Source organism: Pristis pectinata, chromosome 22 (assembly GCF_009764475.1).
Source record: "Pristis pectinata isolate sPriPec2 chromosome 22, sPriPec2.1.pri, whole genome shotgun sequence".
Classification (NCBI taxonomy): Eukaryota; Metazoa; Chordata; class Chondrichthyes; order Rhinopristiformes; family Pristidae; genus Pristis; species Pristis pectinata.
In genome coordinates, this window is record NC_067426.1 from 19389961 (window position 1) to 19412095 (window position 22135).

The window sequence follows — 22135 nt, forward strand, 5'->3', positions numbered from 1 at the left end:
TCTATTATATTTACCACACTTGGTCCTGGGCAAACAGTTTGTAATTAATGGCATGCAAATGCACCAGGATAAGAGTGTAAACAGTTCTGCATTGTAGTTAGAATTATTTTGTATCTCAGTCAATCAGTCAATAAATAATGCAGATTGGAGGTACCTATTCCAATATAATACAATAAGTGTAATAGTTAATCTTTGTTTCTTGGCAGGATATATTTTGCTAGTTGATGAATGAAATAGATTTTTCAATCTCTGCATCTAATATCATTGTTATTCTGCATTTGTTGCACTGTAGGATTGCAACCATCCATGGTGACCTCAACAATACCAACCAAATATCAAACTGTGATGTATGAAATTGCTGAGAAGAAAGGGTTTGGTTCCCAGGCAAGGAGGTTTGATGATGATTTAAGCCAGGTAACAAATTCTTCACGTGTTCACCAAACAATTGCAATGACAAAAAAATTAATTTCAAAAACAAATTAAACTGATACATCTTCACATAGATAATTCATTAGGCACTTCCATTTTGGCTTTGGCCTGGTTTGGTATAGTCCTGAGTTTCTAAATGTTCTGCCAGACTCCCACTGTAACTCTGGTAAGAGAAGTGTCTGCCATTTTTTGGATGTATATGAAGCACAACAATAGACTGCGACACATAAGGCTGTGAGCCCCATTTCCCAAATTCATTCAGAATCTGTGAGTTAAGATGTAATGGCTTCCTGATAGTTACATGATTTAGGGTGAAGAGTGAGCATGTCTGGTATGTGTCCATCATCAGGAAGGCTGGATGTAACATTGAAAGAAGTTGTATCAGTGGTGAATGCATCTTCAAATGTCATATCCTACTTATTGGATTAGTAGCCAGAATGTTCAACTCACCTACCACCAACATCTATCAATTGGGACTCGTATCTAACATTCAGATACTTCAACTTCACTTACTTAGCAGTACTTCAAGCCTCACACTCTCCTCTCGCAGCTAGCACAGACTGGGAGCCATTCAACCATGACAATCATGTCATTAAGTGTATTGTGTGACAGTCTCTGACATACCTGCTTCTGTCTCAGTCAGAGGCAGCAAGGTGTTTGCATGCACTAACACTGATAGAGAGGGTACTAACTGTGACTGGAATATCAATTGTTGGGGCATGGTCAAAGGCAGGGATTAAGTTTTCAAAGATGACTGTTACCTCCTAGTTAATCCTCCTCATTACCAGGTCTTGCTCCTTCCCTATCCCACAATCTGTTTTGAATTACAAGCTGCAGATGATGTGAGTAGGCACCACTTGGGTTCTTTCCTCTCATCACAGCTTTAGGCTTTGCCTTTCAGATGTTCAGGAATCTATTTAATAGGGCAATGGAGGGAGAAAAAAAAATTGATTTAAACATACTGTCTCTTAATTTCAATCACACAACCACCAAATGTTGACAGGTAAATTAAAGGATACATAGAGATAAGGTCTGTATGTGGTGGACAGAGAGCAAATATGACCTTCAGTCAGGATAGGGTCAAGGGTTTCTCTGGTGCTAGTACACCAAAGGGTGAAATTACAACAAGATTAATTAGAGTTGTGGACTAAAGAAGGCTGATGCTATGAACTTAATGCTTACTATATTGGGAACCTGCCAGAAAGTCAGGAATTAATCCCAAGGAGTTTGGAGGAATCCAGGACCAATTTGGAACAAGATTTTTGTACAGAACTTGAAGACTGTCCAGTCCAATGGGCATGCGGTGGCCGAACAGTTTTGTGGACCCAGCTAGGATGCAGCACCCGAGAGCAGATATCTGAGCTGGCATTGCAGCACAAGCAACACCTATTTGCTGAAGGGAGCTTCAATCTGGATTTGTGCAAGGACAGCTTGGATTATTGCCTTATTGTCAATGGATTATAACGTGCACAGGGGCTCATAAGGGATCACAGTTCTCCAACATGCTGTTGTACAACCATAGCAATAACCAGAGGAACTCAACGGGCAATTAACCTGTAAGTAGTTAATGTTAAGTAACAATAGTGATTTCCATTACAAATATGCACCCATGCGTTGCGCACCATTTTCGTCCACAAGGCACTGTAGCATCCAAACAATGGGCTCTATGACTTCCAATTTTCTGCTCACTCTCTTAACTGACTGTGTTACCCAATCCCATGAAATATTAATTTTCAATGAACCATTGGCTATGCTAAGCCTAAGGAATGTTAGACACTACAGAACAGTGCTGCTGTACTTTGATTGAGAACCTGTCAACAAATCTGGCTTGATGAAACCAAGCACGTGAACTACTCATTCTGGGAGATAGCCACTTTAACCTGAGATCAGGGACAAGGCAAGCTTGGCCGAGGAAAGACAACTTATTCACTGCGCTAGCTCATGGCTGGCATTTGGAGCTTAAAATTACACTCTTCTTTAACACTGGCATCTGGAATTTCATCCCCGCCCATCTCCTACCCCAAAGAGTGGCATGCTATCACAAGATGCAAGGGTCCTTAGTACCTATGTTCTAGATGATGTTCCCAGTTCAAGATTGCCTTAGATAGATTTAAGGGTGGCAGGCACAGCTGTAAATAAATACCATAACCTTTACATTTCAGATTTAACTAATGATGTAAAATTGATGCTACATCCAAAGTTATGTAATAATCTTGTCTTCTTATCAAAAAACAACATGTTATTTCTTTCACTAGATTTTGCGCAGGTGGACAATTTATTCATTTGTCCGACGTGTGAAACATCAAGTTTCTTTATTCCCAAGAAATTGAAAAGGCTTTTGTTTTGATTGCTTGATTCAATTGATACTATCAGTCTTGTCAAGACACAAAATTCTAGCACAATTATCTTCAAAGTCAGGATGAATGCCAGTCCTAACATCTTTCCAATTAGAAATTTGACTGCAGTGTTTATTTTAGCTTCTGAAAATCAAAAAAAACCAGCAGATGCTGGAAATCTGAAATAGAAAATTCTGGAAACATTCAGCTGGTCAGGCAGCATCTGTGGAAAGAAAGAGATGAAGGGTCTTTGACCTGATGCATTAACTCTCTTTCTCTCTCCACAGGCGCAGCCTGACCTGCTGAGTATTATCAGCATTTTCTCTAATTTTGGATTTCTGTCCCTGTTTTCAAAACAACTCGAAGGAAACGAGCTATGCCAAATCATTCCTGAATATCCACAACCTCCACTTTCAAAACCAAGGTCAGATGTCCTTAAGCTACTGAACTGTTTTTCATTATTAATCCTTTGTGTAAAACTAAATGCATAGTTCATTTTCATTTTATCAATCTTCTGTCTGAGCTTTATTTAAATATAATCCTTTCCCAAATGCATTGTGCAGTAAAATGGTCAAACATATCCTGAAACATGGCAGGAATGATCTGGGAATTTTCAAACTCTTCCATAAATTAAACTACTTTTCACAAGTGTGCAGTTTAAGAAGATAAGAAGTAGGAACAGGTGCTAGTCATTATAGCCTGCTACTTGCTCACTTAAGGCTTCAGATCAGTCATGATCTTTCCTATCTGATTATCCCAATATATTAAGTGGAGCAAAGGGAGTCACTGCCTCAGTCGCTGCTCTTCAAGTTAATCTCAGTATCTTCAGTATCATCTATCATGATCACGTTGCTTGTTATGTCTTATATTTTGTGTTGAGTGCTGAAGTACTTGTACATAAGTGTTCTAACAGGCAGGAGCAGAATAGCTGAAAGAGAAAGTTGCAGTTAGAAGTAGAGGAACAGTGAGATGAGGAAATTAATCTGAAGAATGAAAAACGTGGGCTAGAAGATTACTGGATTGATTACCAGTCATGCATTCCAATCCATGCCTTCCAATGAATTTTCCACAACAGTGGAGTTAAGTATCAGGAAGCAGTTCAACATATAGCAGCAACATTTTCAGAACCAAGTTTACCCAATTTCAGCAGTCAAGCTGCAGTATGCAAATGGTGCATGCATTTGCACATGCTCAGAGGCTCAACTCCAGTGTTGAGGTTTTCACTGAGGCATTCAAGTGGATGGGCCTTCTGCAAGACATCTCGAGGAAGTTAGACATTGATGGTGAAACTCACCACTGCCCTCAATACACCAGCATGGCCATTGGTCAATTGAGGAAAAGGATATTTGAAGGGTAATTCCTCAGGCATGACACAAATCTTGTATTCTACTGAGCAGCAGCCATCTCTGCCCTCCTTTGTGCTTCTGAAACCTAGAATAGTCATTATAAGGTTCTGAAAAAATACCACCAATGCTGTATTGACAAAATACTTCATTTCACTGCAAGGACAAGCTAACCAATGTCAGTGTCCTCTCCCAGGTCAACATCCCTAGCACTGAGGCCCTAGTTGTTATCAGTCGGCTATGTTGGGGAGGCCATGCCCCAAGCCCAATGTCAGGCTCCCGAAAGATCATGGGAAGAGCCAGGGGTCAGAGGAAAAGATTCAGGAATGTTTCCAAAACCTCCTTGATGAAACGTGACATCCCCACTAACTCCTTGGAATCTCTGACCCACAATCACTCAAAGTGGAGAAAAAGCATCAGGAAGGTATTGTGAATTTTTATGTCATGCATTGGGTCATTTAGGGGCTCTGTGTGGAAGGCCAAAGGAACGCAACAATTCACAAACCACCCACCAGCCCCGCCAGCTATCACTTGCTTCCTCTGTGGAAGAGTCTGCAGCCCCACATTGGCCTCAATAGCTACTTCAGAACAAAAGCAGATTAGAGGTAAGTTATCCTGAATCCCAAGGACCTCTCCAGTGTACCCAACTGATACTGGGAATATTGGCCAAGAGGGGGAACTGACATTGGTTCACTTGTCCTTGCAGTGAATTTGGAGGATTCTGCGGTGACTGCAGAAGAAGAAGGTATGATATGTAGATTATGTCTCTGCAGGGGTAGTATGTGGTGAATTGAAAGGGCCAAGGATGGACTTACAGTGGCACAGCCAGTAGAGCTGCCTCACAGCACCAGAGATCCAGGTTTAGTCCTGACCACAGGTACTCTCTGTGTGGAGTTCATGAATTCTCTCTGTGACCGCATGGGGTCCTCTGGGTGCTCTGGTTTCCTCCCACATCTCAAAGCTGTGTGGGTCAGTAGGTTAAATGACCACTGTAAATTGCCCCTAGTGTGAAGGTGAGTGGTAGAATCCAAGAGGGAGATGACGAGAATGTGGGGAGAGAAAAAGAGTTGGGATTAATGTCGGATTAATGTTGATGGTCAACGGGGACTCAGTGGAACAAAGGGCCTGTCTCCATGCTGTATCTCTCTATGATGCTGTGATATACGGGAAGTGACAGTATGATCAAAATATCCAAAATATCCTAACTAACTACTAGTGGTAATCTTGAACTTGTTTTTATTTTCTGGCCAGCACATTAGTCACCATTTGCAAACAGACCAGGTAATTACAGAACTTGCTATACTCAATTGCTGCTAATGTTTTTATTCTCAATGTGTGGAGTATAGTGAGTTACAGGATAAACCACCAGATGGCGAAACATACCACACTGAAGGGCATTGAGCTGTTCTGTTTTGTACCAGTGAGGAGCAAGCCACGTCTGCAATTGAATAGAGAAGTACCGTAAAGTAGGCACAGCTATTGCTAAAACTACAGTGTATTCCACTTAATGTTTACCGAGTGACTGAAGATGAAAGCCATCAGCAAAAGTAGGCAGCACAGTGCCATAGAAGTTGTTGCTGCTGCCACACAGCTCGGGTGACCTGGATTTCAGTCTCAATTGCACATTCTTCTTGTGACTGTATGGGTTTCCCCCGAGTACTCCATTCTCCTCCCACGTCCTAAATATCTGCTGGCAGGTTAATTATCCCTAAATTATCCTGTGTAGGTAGATGGCAGGGAAATTGAGGGGAGTTGATGGGCATGTGAGAGAGAATATGTTACAGGGAAGTAAGTGGAGGAAATGGGATTGACGGGAATGCTCTGCATAGTCTTGATGGGCTGAATGGGCTTCTATGTTATAGGGAAATACAAGAAATATCCTTCCTCTCAGAGGGCTTTCCCTCCTCCCAGATTATACTGCAGGTGGAACTAGCTTGGACAGAGCAAATGGGACTAGCTCAGATAGAAATCTTGATGCAAGTCAAGTCAAGTCAAGATTGTTGTCACATGCGCAAGTCCGGTGAGGTACAGGTACAACGAAAACTTGCTTGCAGCAGCATCACAGGCCTGTAGTTACAGACAACATGCAGAATATAAATTATACAAGACAGTGAGAAGAAAAAGAAGACATTAGTGCAATAAAAAAGGCACAATCAGAGATAAATGGGACTAGCTCAGATAGACATCTTGGTTGGCATGGACAAGTTGGGCTGAAGGGCCTGTTTCCATGCTGTATAACTCTATGACTGGCACTCTTGACAATTTTCAGCTCACTTCAGCTATCTCCCACTGGCCTTATCCCTCACCACATCCCATTACTTCTGCCAGCTCTGTCATGGACTCTGTTACATGTTTAGGGTGTGATTTCTAAATTTTATAAAACTTGTTATATGAATTGTGCCTCCATTGCTGGATCCACCAGCCATGCAGTTTTTCTCGATGCATTTAAGCCATAAGGGACAAGGTGACAATTGCATTTGGTAAAGTGTTATGTCCTGTTGTCCTTTCCGTGGGAAAATTGAGGAAAGTATTTGTCTGCCAAAAAAAGCTTCTGTTATAGTTGAATGTTTTAAATACACAGAAAGGTCAATCTAGAATTGTCTTAGTCGTGACTTGGAGAATACAATGGTAGCAGTGCTTACCGTCACAATCACAGGCAGAATTGTTCTGTGGTGACAATTGCCTTTTAAGAGACAAGAACTCCATGTCAAATTCCCATATGAAGAAAGATAGATAAAGGCAGAGAAAGATTGTCAACAATAAGGGAAATTGGAAGGAGGTGCACAAAAAAGGTAGTATTGGTAACATTTTCCACAGGATCATTTCTTTGGCTGTGCACAGAGCCATCATTGATCTTTCCATACCTGATTACAGACTATGTTGAATATTTCTACGGTTGTGTGGAGAATCATTTTTGCAATATAGTAATGGAATTTGAACAGGGGATTTTGAATAGAGTTGCAGCTGATATACCTTTCTGAATCTGAGAGAGAGAATGGGATAGTAAATGGAGAAGTAGAAAATTCAAAGTGGGTTTATTGAAGATGTTTTAAAGTGACATTAAAAGAGAGAGAACAGTGTTTTGGAAGGGGGAATGATGTACGATGTCTGTAAGCATGAAAGCCAGGAAGGGAAGGGAACTCATCTGTAGTAATTGGGATTGAGATCAAATAGATTGGACATAGGTCCTCAAAAAAAAAGGCATCATGACTAGGGTAGGTGCCTGGGTATACTTCAAAGCAGATGAGAAAGAATTGTTGAATGGCCTCTGTCTTGGAGATGAATAAATCCATTAGTGGCTTTTAACGTTTACATCCAAAGAGGATGCTGGACAGTCACACCAAGTGCATCCTCAGCTGGTGCGTTAAACAATTGCCAACTTCATTGTGTTACGGACAGTGAACAATCCGTAGATAGTGTTTGAAGTCATGCAGCATTTTTTTATGTTGAAGGAAAACAGCAAAGTAATTGAAGAAAGAAGCAGAACAAGAGAGAAACAATATATGGCAGGAATATAGAGAGGTCCAATTTTGGGCACATTCTTAATAATAAATATTTTTTAATTCCCTGCTATGATACAAGTGATTACCTCTTAGTATAGTGATTTTACATGCTAATGGTTTGATTCAGTTTTAATAAGCTTGAATATTAACTTTCTTTTAGAGTGAAAACCCAGGACCGGGTACATATGATTACACTCATGGGTCACTTGAAACCTTCAGCACTTCCTTCTCCAAAAGAGGAATGGGTGGGCTTGCATCCAAAGTAAGTTTTTATTAATTGTCCTGTTAAAATAATATTAAGCACTTGTTGTCAAGCTTTGCCCTCTGCTAACTGTTCAGCAAATAATTAGTTATTCCTAGTTATTCCCGGAAAAGTCAAAGAAGTAGCCTTCATTAAAAAATAGAGCCCTGGGTCACCATTGACTCCTGGAATATTCCATATATAACTGAAACTTCTGTCTCCTCAATTTTATGCCAACCTTAGTTGGCACATCTATTGTAACCCCATTCATTGTAATGGGCTGCTGACCTTCAATAAAGAGATGAGGATATAAATAGTTTGGACATAGAAAATAGAACATTACAACCAAGTCTCCATCCTGTCTATATCCTGTTGTAACCTACAACAATCTTCTACACTATCCGCTACCCTCCAACCTTCGTGTCATCTGCAAACTTACTGACCCACCCCTCCACTTCCTCATCCAAGTCATTTATAAAAATCACAAAGTGCAGGGGTCCCAGAACAGATCCCTGTGGAACACCACTGGTCACCGACCTCCAGGCAGAATATGCTCCATCTACAACCACCTTCTGAATGAGCCTATCATGGGGAACCTTATCAAACACCTTACTAAAGTCCATATATACCACATCCACTGCTCTACCCTCATCAATGTGTTTTGTCACATCCTCAGAGGGTTCAATCAGGCTCATGACCTGCCCCTCACAAAGCTATGCTTCTCCAAATGCTCATAAATCCTGTCCCTAAGAATCTTTTCCAATAATTTGCCCACCACTGAAGTAAGACTCACTGATCTATAAATCCCAGTGTTATCCCTACTCCCTTTCTTGAACAAACATTTGCCACCCTCCAATCATCTGGTACTACTCCTGTGGCCAGTGAGGATGCAAAGATCATCACCAAAGGTGCAGCAATCACTTCCCTTGCTTCCCATAATAACCTTGGATATATCCCGTCTGGCCCCGGGGACTTAACTATCCTATGTTTTCTTTATTTTATTTAATATATTTTTAAGTTAATCTGCAAAATTTGAATGTGGTTTTGAGAGAGTGCTTTTTCATTAATTATTTTTATTTTTAAAAATTTATTTCGCTATTTTCAATGGTTTCTAAATGTCTGTGATCATCAGAGATATTTAGAAACAGTGGAAAAGGTCTTTGACACCACAAGCTATTGTCAAAGGTCTTTGACACCACAAGCTATTGGATACCATCAGGGTCCCCTACAGCTTCGGCAGGGATGGGAGGATATTATGGAGTTGCACAGCTGCAAAAGCCAAATGAGACCATGGGCTAGCTTAGTGAAAGGAAGGGGTTGTGAATTAGGGTGCAGGCTGGGCCAATAACAAACCTGTCTATCGTTCTCTTGTTCCTGCTTAGGTACCCCGTGTGGAACGGAGAAAAATTATCCAGTCCCCAGGAGCAAATGCATACAACGTTCCTTCTACAATCCTGACAAAGATGGACTATCACCTAGGGAACAGCAGCATGTTCCAGCCACCCATTGCTATGAAAGTGGACGGTAACAAAAACAGGACACCAGGTCCTAATGAATATAATGTGAGTTGTGAAGTTCAAGAAAGATTAAAGTTTGCATAGTACATTGTTGTACTAGGCTCGAACAAGCTATGAATTTTATTTTTCAGATTAGGTAAAGCAATCTGGCGTACACCATAATCCAAATGGAGATGTAAAGTAGTTCATTGTTTGTTATTGAAGTTTCTTTTAATATCTTTCACTGCTCGTTATGTGTGCACAAGCTCTGACCTAGAAATTCTCGTCTGCTTCAAGAAGTGCAATAAAATAGTAGTGCACAGGGGGCTGACGTGGCACTTGTGCAAGGCCATGGAGGAGTGATTTTTCTGATACTCAAGACCTGTAATGCTTCCTGTGCATGAGAATCACAAATCTCGGGTCTTCTTCATGATTTCCATGCCTTAGTTGTTTGTGATGCTGCCACCTTATAGAGGGGCTACATCACTGATGAAGTGTCTCTAATCTGAACACGAATTCTGTTTCCCTTTTCAAGGATGCCGCCTGACTTGCTGAGTCTTTCCAACATTTTCTGTTTTTATTTCAGATTTACAGCATTTGCAGTTTTCTTTTGATTTTTTTATTTACCAACCAAGTCTACTGCTTTGATTTGGATGGTGTTAAGCTTCTTATCAGAAGTTGGCGCTGCACTCACCCAGGCAAGTGGACTGTATTCCATCACACTCCTGACTTGTGCCTTGCAGATGGTGAAAGAGTCAAGTGATAAGTCACCTGCTGTGGGATACCCAGTCTTTGATATGTTCTTGTAGCCACAGTATTTATGTGGCTGCCCAGATTGAGTTTCTGCTTAATGGTGACCCCCAGGATGTTGATGGTGGGGTATTACCACTTAATGTCGGGGGTAGATGGTTCATTTCTCCCTTGTAGGAGGTGATCATTAGCTGGCATTTTTGTGGCACAAATGTTACTGTCAGCACTTGCAGGCATGCTAGTGAACATACAGGCATGTGCTACTTCATTCACTGAGAAATTGAGGATAGAATTGACCACTGTGCTATCTTTGGAGAACATCCCCATTTCTGACTTGAAGGAAAGTCTTTAAGAAGCAATTGAGGGTGACTGGACCTCGGATGTTACCCTGAGGAACTCCTGCTATGATGTCCAGGGGCTGGCATGATTGACATCCAACAACCAAAACCATATCCCCATGATGTCCATTAGCTTCAGTTCTACCAGGACTCCTTGATGCCACTTGAATGTTGCCCTGATAATCAGGGCAATTACTGTAACCTCACTCCTGGAATTCAGCTCTTTTTTTAATCCATGTTTAGACCAAGGCCATGACCTGACCTGAAGCCAAGTGGTTCTGGTGAAACCCTAGCCAGGCATCGGTGAGTAAGTACTGCTTGATAGCACTGTCAATGACACCTTCCATCACTTTGCTAATGATTCAAAGTAGACTTATTGGGCAGTAATTAGTTGGATTGGATTTGTCATGCTTTTTAGAAACAGGAGATACTGGGGCAATTTTTCACATGGTCAGATAAATGCCAGTGCTCTAATTGTGTTGGAACAGCTTACTAGAAGCGCAGCTAGTTCTGCAATGCAATCTTCAGTAGTACAGATGGGAGATTTCCAGTCTAACCCTAACTCTATCCAATGTTCTCAGCTATTTCTTGATATTACATGGAGTGAATGACATTGGCTGATGACTGGCTTCTGTGTTAGTGAAATCTCAGGAGGAAGTTGAGGTGGATCAACAATTGGCACTTCTGACCAAATATAGTTGTGAATGCTTCAGCCTCACATAGTCGGCTCTATCAGAATCAGATTTATTATCACTGACTTATATGAAGTGCAAAACAAAAAGATTGCTATAAATTATAAGAATAAATAAATAGTGCAAAAAAACGAATAATGAGGTAGTGTTCATGGGTTCATGGACTGTTCAGAAATCTGATGGCGGAGGGGGAGAAGTTTCTGAATCATTGAGTGTGGGTCTTCAGGCTCCTGTACCTCCTGCCATCAGGGAGGATGGGTGCATTCTTGAAGCCTTATCCCATTACTTCTTTAATTTTCCATTAATCACTATATGCGGTTGGACTGCTGAGCTTCAGACTGATCTTTTGGTTGAGAGAACACAGCTCTGCTGATGCATGCAATTTTTGCTGCTTTGCATCTTGTATGTGTGTTTGCAGCCTTACTAGGCTGGCACCTCATTTTTAGGCATGCCTAGTGCTATTCCTATCATGTCCCCTTGCGCTCCTCATTGAACCTGGCTGGATCCCCTAATAATATTAATAATGGTAGAGTGAGGAATATGCCAAGCCACTGGGTACACATCGTGGTAGTATGCATCTCTGCTGCTGCTATTGGTCCACTGCACTTCATGGGTGCCAGGTTTGAGCTACCAGATCTGTCCTGAGTCCATCTATTTAGCACAACAGCCACACGACATGATGGAGGGTATCATCAAGACGGAACTTTGTCTTCAGAAGGACTGTGAGGAGGTCACTTCTATCAATGCTGTCATGAACAGATAGATTGGTGAGGATGAGATCAAATAGGTTTATCCCTCTTGTTTATTTCATTCACTACCTGCCACAGATGCAGTTTGACACTTACATCCTTCAGGACTTGGCCGGCTTTGTTACTGGTGCTGCTACCGAGCCACTTGTACCAATGGATGTTTGATGAACCTCACCCAGAGTTCACTCTGTGCCTCTGCTACTTTCACTTCTTTTTCAAAGTGATGGCAGCTCTTTAGAAAATCCTTCATGAGGTGTGATCTGGGACCTGCTGCGCACTCCAGGAAGTTTGCGACTTTTCTTCCCAATCTTCCATGCATCTGATGTACTAACACATGAGGGCACCAGTCATCCACAGCAGTGCCCAGGTAATGTCTGTGTTCTTCGTGCACACACACCTGACCTCTGGGCCATGTGGAATATTAATACAGAAGCCAGTTTTAGCAATACATGTGAGGTCTGTTTTGTCTTAACTCAGAAGACCTGTTGGAGGAGGTCCCAGACTGTGGAGTCCAGTGCTGGAACTCAATTCAAGTAGGCCTCCTAAAATTGAAAACCTAACTTCTCGGTGTCTCTCCGGAGGGACCCCAACACTCACCCTGGCTACAACGCAACCCACTCCAATTCTATTGCATATCTGAACCTCCAGCTTGCAAAGCACTAGCAACCTCGACCCACCCCCAGCAGCTGATTGTAGCTTCCTGTCCATACCCTCGTGCCCTGATCTGACTTTTGTGGTCCTGACACCCCCAACTGTTACCCTATCCTCATCCATTGGACCTCCCTTCTTGTGACCCACAACATAGCTATTTCCCTCTGCCTGTTTTATTTCTGCATCTTTGTTAGCCACAGGTGAGTACCAGAAGACAGGAGTATAGCCAATATTTAAAAAATGCAGTAGGGATAACCTAGGTAACCTAGCTGGTGAGTCTTAAGTCATTAATAGGGAAATTATTGGAGAAAATTCTAAGGGATAGGTTTTCCGTACACTTGGAAAGGCAGAGACTGCTCAGGGATAGTCAGCATGGCTTTGTGTGATGGAAATCATGTCTCCTTAATTTGACTGAGTGATTTGAAGAGGCAACTGAGAAGACTTATGAGGGCAGGGTGGTAGACATGGTCTATCTGGGCTTTCGTAAGGTATTTGACATGGTCCTGTGTGAAGGCGGGTTCAGAAGATTAAAGCACGTGGGATCTAAGGCATGCTGGCTAATTGGATCTAAAATTGGCTCGGTGATAGGAGACGGGGTGATGGTGGAAGGCTGCTTTTCTGACGCAGGTCTGTGACCAGTAGTGTAATGCAGAGATCAGTGCTGGGCCCTTGTTGTTTGTGATATATATTAACAATTTGGATATGTATTGTAGGAGGAATCATTAGTAAGGTTGCAGATGACATAAAAATTGATGATATTGTGGATAGTAGGAAGGTTGTCTAAGGCTACAGCAGTATAAAGGTTAGATGGAACATTGGCAGATGGAATTTAATCCCATCAAGTGCAAGGCGATGCAATTTGGGAAGTCAAACAGGGTAGGGCACTGAGGAATGTTGATGAACAGGGGGACCTTGGGGTTATACAGTTGTACAGCATAGAAACAGGCCCTTCGGCCCACCAATTACATACCGACTTTTATCCACTCGCTTAGACTAATCCCATTTTATTCTTCCTGCATTCCCTTTAACTCCCCCTATATTCTACCATGAACCTACACATTCAAGGCAATTTAGAGCAATCAATTAACCTACCAACCCGCACATCTTTGAGATACAGAAGCTCCACACTGACAGCATTCAAGGTCAACATCAAACCCAGGTCTCTGGAGCTACGAGCTTTGGTGTTCAAGTCCATAGTTCCCTGAAAGTGGCAACACAGATAGATAGAATGGTGAAGAAGGCATATGACATACTTGCCTTCATAGGTCAGAGCATATAATATAAAAGTAAGGACATTATGTTGCACCTTAACAAAACACTGGTTTTACCTTACTTCTGGTTGCCACACAATGGTAAGGATGTGGTTGCCCTGGAGAGAGTACAGAGGAGATTCACCAGGAGGTTGCTTGGATTGGAGGACTTTAGTAATAGGGAGAGATTGGATAGGCTTCCCTGCAGCGAAGGAGGTTGAGGGGTAACCTGATAGAGCTATATAAAATTTAAAGAGAAACAAAGGACTACAGATGCTGGAATCTAGATGAAAAACACTATGATGCTGGAGGAACTCCTGACCCAAAAGGTTGACTACCTGCTTTTCTCCACAGATGCTGCCTGGCCTGCTGAGTTCCTCCAGCATCATAAAATTAAAAGAGACATTGATAGAGTAGATTGTCAAAATCTGTTTCCCATGATAGAAGTATCAAAAACAGTGAGGCAAAGGTTTAAGATGAGAGGAAGGAGTTTTAAAATGGATCTGAGGGGAAAGCTTTTTACACAGAGTGATCGCTATCTGGAACTCACTGCCGGGGAGGTGGTGCAATCAGATAAAAGGATGTTTAAGAAAGGCATAAAAGGATAAGGGTCTAATGTGACTAAATGGGATTGGTGTAGATGGGTAAAAACGTTAACATGGATGTGGTGGGCTGTAGGCCCCATTTCTGTGTTATACCATGCTATGATAGCCTGCCATTGCAACGTACATGGAGGAAAGGCTTTTCAGCCCATCAGAGTAAGGACATTTTGTAGCACACAATTCCTTGGGCCTCGTGCTATAGAATTTGCAGTGTTGGGCCCTTGAGGGGGAGGGGAAATATTCTTTGGTCCACTATGCACAGCCTGTTTTATATGGTTTTCCAACCACCAAAGATTTGGAAACTCATGTAAACTTTCATTTTAGCAGCTTTATATGACTGTGGCTCGTTAACATAAGGAACCTCCAATGGTATGTAAATGTGCTTGAGATCTCAACAATTGTAGGCAAGTATGTTCACTGCAGGAAAATATCAATATTTTCTTTAGTAACATATGACTGGCACTTTATCAATGGCTTAATTATTTAATTGTGTTTTTTCCTGGAATAAAATGGCATTATGCCATTATTCTAATCTGGAAAAAAAATCAATATTGTGCATTGTGGTTGAAGAATGAGATTCTTTGGTATTCCTGCATAAATTGATTGGTACAGAAGGACAAGATGCAAACTTTAATATTATTTTAATCATATAGTTATCAATGGATTGCCCTTGAATGTATTATTTGCTAAAACAATCATTTTGTTTCAAATTGTATTTTCAGTTCAACAGATGGCGGAGAGGCTAGAAAAACATGAGACGCCATTCAAAGTAGTTTTTGGACCGCAGGAACTTAATTTAATTTTTAAACTCTTTCTCCAGATTTCCAATGTTTTTCTTGGGAAAGCTAACAATGTCTCTGCTGAATCAGCATTTTTATCAAAAACCAGAAGAGAGGCAGTTCCACAAGGAGTACTGCATGGACCCTCCCCATGTAAGTATGCACATATTGTAAATACAAAAGGGATAATCAAAGGTTAGTGGGTTTGTGCGATAATATGACAAGACTGCATTCCTCACTGAAGGAACCAGCTGAGCTGCTGAAGAAGCTGAAAATATGAATTTAACCTTAAGTAATAGCACATAGTTATGAGCAAAATGTTTTGGTCTGATTTGCACGTTAAGGTTTGTTTCACTTAAGCTCCCAATCTTTATTATTGATGTTATTAAAGAGATATTCTTTCACAAAGTAATAATAATTGCACAATAACCTCTTTTGTGTAAAAAAATTATTAACCATTTTCCATTATTTCAGGTTTAATGGATGGAGTTGCAAAGCTGTGGAAAGAAATTGAACAAATGACAAAAAATTTTGATTCCTTTCTCACTAAATCAATAAGTTTAGTGAAATACTTTGAACTTTTATCTGAAATGATTTCTTCGAATAGTTTTGTAAAGTCAGATGACCAATATTCATCTTTCCTGACTGCCTGAGAAAGTCTGAATCCTCACCAATGGGATATAAGCTGTTTCTGTTTTCCTTCCTGTCATTTATATGTTTTTTTTAATAAACAGAAGCCCAAACTTGCCAATAATTTGACCCAAAGTACAAAATTGCCAATTTATTTCTGACTGTATTGTCTCTGCTGCTGGGCTGTTCATGCACTGATTGCAGTTATTAACCTACATCATTACAAGGTTGAATAGAAGAAAAGTCCATGGAGGATAGTGAAAATTCGCCAGTGTTATTTTGTTTGTTTTTTGGAATGTAGCTGACATTGCCAAGTGTGTATTAACTACCTGTGTATAGGTAATGGTTGCTGATCAGGGAGATCTTGTCACTGTGTGGCATGAGTATCAATATAAATTTTCTAATTTTAATAATAGTTTTATGTATAACAAGATTCTATTTTTGCAGTTGTCATTGGGAAATAATTAGCAAAGCATATCTGTTTTTACATGTATCACCAGAAATGTTTTGTGTCAGCTGTAAAATTCTTTTCCAGGCCATTACAGAATCAATCACTCCTTGACCAAAGAGTCACCAAAGGCAATAGTTTCTTCTTTCAAATCCAAGACCATACGTCTGAAGTATCCAACTGACTCAACAAGCCCAGGACCAGCAACCTATCAACCATACAAATCAATGACAGAAGACAGGATGCAAATTACACATTTACATCCTTGGTATGGGTGACTGACTCCATTTCAGTAGCTGCTCTCTAAATGAATACAGAAAAAGCAGACTGGTCTATGAGAAAAAAATTGTGTGCAGATTCTGAATTTTCAAAAGGGGTGAAGATTTTATCCTTTGTGTATGTTAAATATTTCAGGATTGGGAGTTAGTGAACTGTATAGAATAACTTTCCCTAGGTGAACAAGAACAAAGACACAGTGCAGTTTATGAGAATCAAAACCACATTCACAATGATTCCATGACATAGAAACTCTAAGACCATCTATCCCCTCAATTTTATTCTGGTTGAACTGTACTTCAACTCCATGTACATGCAATTGTTCTGTATACTCAGATTCCCAAACCTGACAAAAGAATCTATTAATCTTAATCTTGATAATGACATTTGATTTATGTTCCTACTTTTCTCTATATATGGACAATGCAATATGAATCATATTGAAGCCAAAATATATTTTGTGTAAACACCTCAAACAAATGGATGGTACATTATGTGAAAAGCAAAACAGAATGGGCAGTACAGTATTTGAAATTCTAAAACAGAACATACAATGCACTGTGTGAGAATCTAAAGCAAATGGATGAATAAACAGGCATCAAAAATATCCATAATTCAGTAAGTGAGCAGGTAAATTAGACTTAAATATATTTGGTATTCTTAACTCCTGGCCATGAACTTCTGTCTGCTTTTCCCAGACCAGCTACCATGAGTCAGCTGTATTTAAAAATAAATCGCAACCATCTGCCTACTTTAAAGTAATATCTTAAAGATTTTGTCAAGCCCTTGATCATTTTGATAAATGTCACTTGTAGAAGTGCAGAATTGGTGGAAAATTGCCAGCAGCCAGGAGAGGAACAGATGGGATGTGGGTGGAGGGGGGAGGGTGTTGGAGGGGAGAGGGTGATGGTGAAAGGCATGATGCAGGCAGATGTTCTGCACCTCAGCTGTGTCAGAAACCTGCAGGAGTGATGGAGTTACAAGATAAGCAGCAGGGTACTAGCCAAACCCTCACCCCAGAGTTTTGTGGTACAGGACACAGCTTGAGACTTGGTGAAGAATTGAACCATAATGATGACAAACAGTCAGAATATGATGAACCTTCTGTATTTTACTGGTTTCTTCTCATCTCTCTTTGGAATGGTTGAAACTCCAGGAAAGTGTGATGCCTGATTCCAGACACCCGAGCCAGGAGAATGACATAGCAAGGAACAAATGTACCATAAATACTATAACTCAGATTGAGTGCAAAACTGATAACCATGTAAAATGAGTTGTGGTCAGCTTCACAAGCTTCTGTGTTTAATTTACCATTTTTATAAAATGGACTTACTATAATTTGACAAAATATTTGTTATTTCTCATATTGTTCTGTTGCCTTCCAATTTTTTCCAGGAAGAAACATTACATGTGTATTTCTGCTCCTCCTTTCCCAGTGCGCAGAAACCCAACTCCTCCAGGCCCCGGCTATTATGATGTAGTTGATTTTCATGATCCACCTAAGCGCTACATGACCAGTGCAGTGTTTGTGTCTAACACTAGCCGCTGGACTGGAAATGTCCATGACAAAGATATTCCAGGACCAGGTAGGATACTCCAGCTGCTATAGAGAAGGAGCAAGAGAGTAATATATTACTATTAAAACAATAGGTGTTTGCTATTGTTTCAGGAACACCTATGTATTGATAATACATGACTTCACATGCTTTATTGTGGCAGAGACAAGGCAGCAGTGAGCTCTACAGGCAGCTACCATTAAGAATCATTTCTATATGCCTGAATCAGGGTGAACACCAGCCCAACTTTTTCTGAACTTACTTAGCAGGAGTAGACCTTTCAGATTCTTGTGTCTGCTTTGCCATTCAATAAGATCATGGCTGATCATTTACTTCAATGCCATTTTCCAACACTTACACCACACCCCTTTTATTACCTTAAAATATAAAAATCTATCGGCTTCTATCCTGAACGTACTCAGTGATCAAGCCTCCAGAGCCCTCCTGGGGAATGAATTTAAAAGAGTCACCATTCCCTTGGTGACAGAATTCCTTCTCTGTTTAGAAAGGTTGGTGCTTTATTTTGGAACTGTGATGCCTGATTCTGGACACTCTAGTCAGGGGAAACACCAACCCTACCAGTACAAGTGAAGCCCCCTAAGAATTTTGTATGTTTCAATGAGATCACCTCTGATTCTTCTAAAATCAAGAGATTACAGACCTAGTCTGCTTAATCTCTCATATGGCAAACCTGCCACACCAGGAATTGATCTGGTGAACCTTTGCAGCAACCCCTCAGTTGTAAGTATATACTCCCTTTGGTAGAGAGACAAAACTTGTACAAAATATTCCAGATGCAGTCTCACCAGGGCCCTACATAATTGGATCAAAGTGTCTATACTTGTACTCAAATTCTCTTGAAATAAAGGCCAATGTACTGTTGGCCTTCCCAATTGCTTGCTGTAGCTGCTTAGTAAATTTCAACAATTCATGTATAAGGACACACAGTTCCTTCTGAACACCAACACCTTTCAGAATTTAACCATTTAAAAAATACTCTGTCTTTTTTGCCATAGTGGATGATTTCACATTATTTTCCATTTTCCATTAGTATGATTATGATTGAAGACTTTTCACATCCTTTGCAAAGTGCTTTTCCCTGATTTCCTTTCTTCCTTTTTAATATTTTTTGTGTGGGTCTTTCATTAGGGTCCTTACACACCTGACAACAGCCATTTAAGTGTGCTAATTTCTGTGCATCATTGTACTGAATCACATTCAGGCAAATTCTTTACAGATCCCTGGGATGTCATAAATGAACTGTTCAAACTAATCCTCTGACACAGTTAAATATTAACTTCCGCAAACATTTTTGTCAGGTTTACTTGCACTCTGCTATCCCTTCCCCCTTTCAAACAGGCACAGTGTGGCATATTTTGCAAACTGTTAACCTTAGAAGATGTTTTCACTGGTTGTGCTGGATCCTGAGAAGTACTTCCTGTGGAATAATCATCACTGGAAGAGGACGAGGGGACAGTCAAACCCCCACCCCCACCCCACCCACCATCAGCCCAGCAGCTCCCCCATCCCCATGCCCCATTCCTTTACTTAGTGAATTGTCACGTTGAAGAAATGCAAAATAGAGATCAAGAGTTGATCAAAAGAGGGATAAATAGATAGATATTTGGATATCTATTTATTAGTCACATGTACATCGAAACACTTCATCTTATGTTACTGAGAATGTGCTGGGGGCAGCCTGCAAGTGTCGCCACTCCTCCGGCGCTAACATAGCATGCCCACAGCTCCAACCTGTACGTCTTTGGAATGTGAGAGGAAACCGGAGCACCTGGCGGTAACTCACACAGACACAGGGAGGATGCACAAACTCCTTACAGACAGGGGCGGAATTGAACCCGGGTCGCTAGCGCTGTAATAGTGTTACGCTAACTGCTACTGCCTGGAAAGTTCCGAAAAACATGTACAGTATGATATCTTATCTCAGCCATTTCATAAAGCGATGGAAGGACTACAGTTGAGGGGGGTTCTGCCACTGGAGAGGGAGGGGCGGGGTCAGGCGAGGAAGCCCCTTAAATATTGTAAATATGGGATTGGGGTAGCACCCCAGGGAGCCACACGAGTCGCATCGGTGCTGTGGGTTTTTTATAAAGGGAACACTAATGATTGATCCGTACACGAATGTAAAGGTTTGCACTGTTTTATTGTTGTATATAGTTTGTTTTTTATGATAAATAAAGTGTATTTGGAATAAAAAAACTGTAAACTATTACAAGAGAGGCAGTTGAATTGATTCAAGAAGGAAAAGAAAGCATATGTAATGTTTAGGAAGCTAACCTCAAACTGTAAACTATATCAGCTCAGTTTTGCAAACAAAATACAATCACCAAGTATTTGTCATCCTTTTGTGTTTTCTATGATTGATGCATGATGATACTTCCTTTATATGTTGCCAGCTCTTATGTAAATATGGGTTTTTGGAACTGTGTTGAGAAAGCTGTTTGCTCTGTTTCAAAACTACCTCAGAAATAGTTTGCATCTTGGAAAGATTTTGGTTTAGCTGCCTTGTTGTGGATGGGGAGCAGTTTTAGAGAGTGCGGTGAGGGGTATGGGGTGAGTGTATTGTTAACAATGGATGAGTAGCTAGCATTGGTGTCATTTGTGCTCACTCTGCACAGAATGAATTGTTCTTTGTCTTTGGGTCTCTTTTCTCTCTGTGCCTCGTTGACATTTCACTCTTTTATTCTGAGTGAAATGTCAGAGGCACAGAGAGAAAAGAGTTAAAAATTCCTCCCAAAAACTGATGATTCAGATATTTTAAGGTGGAATTTTGACTCTATCAGTGGGATTGGCACTAGAAGTTAAACACTGTTATATTTCAGAACTTTCTTTCCAGCTGGCTTTGGATCACCAACAAGCCCGTATATATTACAGATTGTCCCCTCAACAAAACTGTAAATGGATGAGGCCCATGGTCTGGCACTTGCACCACTCACTAGCAACAGGCAACCAGCTTGAAAATTTACCCATTTATTGCTGCTGTTTGTTCACTCTTTGTTAACCAGATATCAATTCATGTTAACATCTCCCCAATCCTATGACCCCTGCTCTCCTGTTAATATCTCTTGTGTTGGCACCTTGTGGAATTTTGTCTGAAGGCTAAAAATGTTGCATCCACTGATTTTCCTATATCCATCTTTCTACACCCTCAAAAAGTTTCAATAAATATATACTATATTTTCCTCTTGCCTGATCATATTAAGAGGCTGTGAATTCTGAACTCTTCTCCAGTTTGTGTTAGCTCATATTGTGTTAGCACACAGTTTTACCTTGCTAGTATTCTTCAGGTGTTGTTGGTCAATAGGTCAATGTGGCGTAAGGTAGATGTCAAATCATCAGTTTATCCTCTCTGAAAGTTATCATGCAGCTAGAAGGTGCTGGAAAGATTTGAGGAATAAAATTCTTGAAGATTTTGCTATTTTGAACCTTTTAATTGCAAGGTATACCTCAATAAAATATGGGCTGTATATTCCTGTGAAGGCTTGATATGGAGGAACAGTGTGAAATCCATCAGTTTATGGCATGGCATTGCTGGGCAGACGTACCATGACTTGAAGCAAGTTCTAAATCTTAATGGCTTTTCCCATGAAGCTGTACACCTCTTGCCATTCATCAAAAAGAAACATATTGAAATGCACCACTACAGGAATTTCTCATCAATTTGCCCTTCATGCCTCCTGATGATTCATTTTGGTTTACCAATGTCTTCAATCTGTCAATTCTTTCCTGCCATACAGTCTTTGGAATGGCTCTCTAATATTAAACTATTTCCTGCAAAAGTCTTGAGATGTAGCCAATTGAGATGTCCAATTCTTTAAACAATGCCTTAGCAGCAATTAAGGGATAAAAAATGAGGAGATTAACTTGCAAATGCAACAAATTCCTATCCAATGTCTTAAGAGAACATATTCTAAATACAGAAATGAGCTATTCATGCAAAATCACACAAGGTCAACTCATTCTGCACACACAACTTGCTGCAATAGACTTGGCAATGAGGCAAGACTACATGATTATCTCTAATGTCTCTGTAACACGCATGAAAAAG

The 22135-nt window shown here is 40.6% G+C and overlaps 1 protein-coding gene across 1 annotated transcript; it reads left to right on the forward strand.

The window, feature by feature from the left end:
* Positions 1 to 306: 306 nt before the first annotated feature.
* On the forward strand, positions 307 to 18199 carry stpg1 (sperm-tail PG-rich repeat containing 1). The gene is made up of 7 exons (XM_052036730.1): positions 307 to 414; positions 7772 to 7873; positions 9235 to 9414; positions 15201 to 15312; positions 15634 to 15775; positions 17909 to 18099; positions 18183 to 18199. Exons 1-7 carry the CDS (start codon positions 307 to 309, stop codon positions 18197 to 18199), a joined length of 852 nt encoding a protein of 283 aa, XP_051892690.1.
* The last annotated feature ends 3936 nt before the right edge of the window (positions 18200 to 22135 follow it).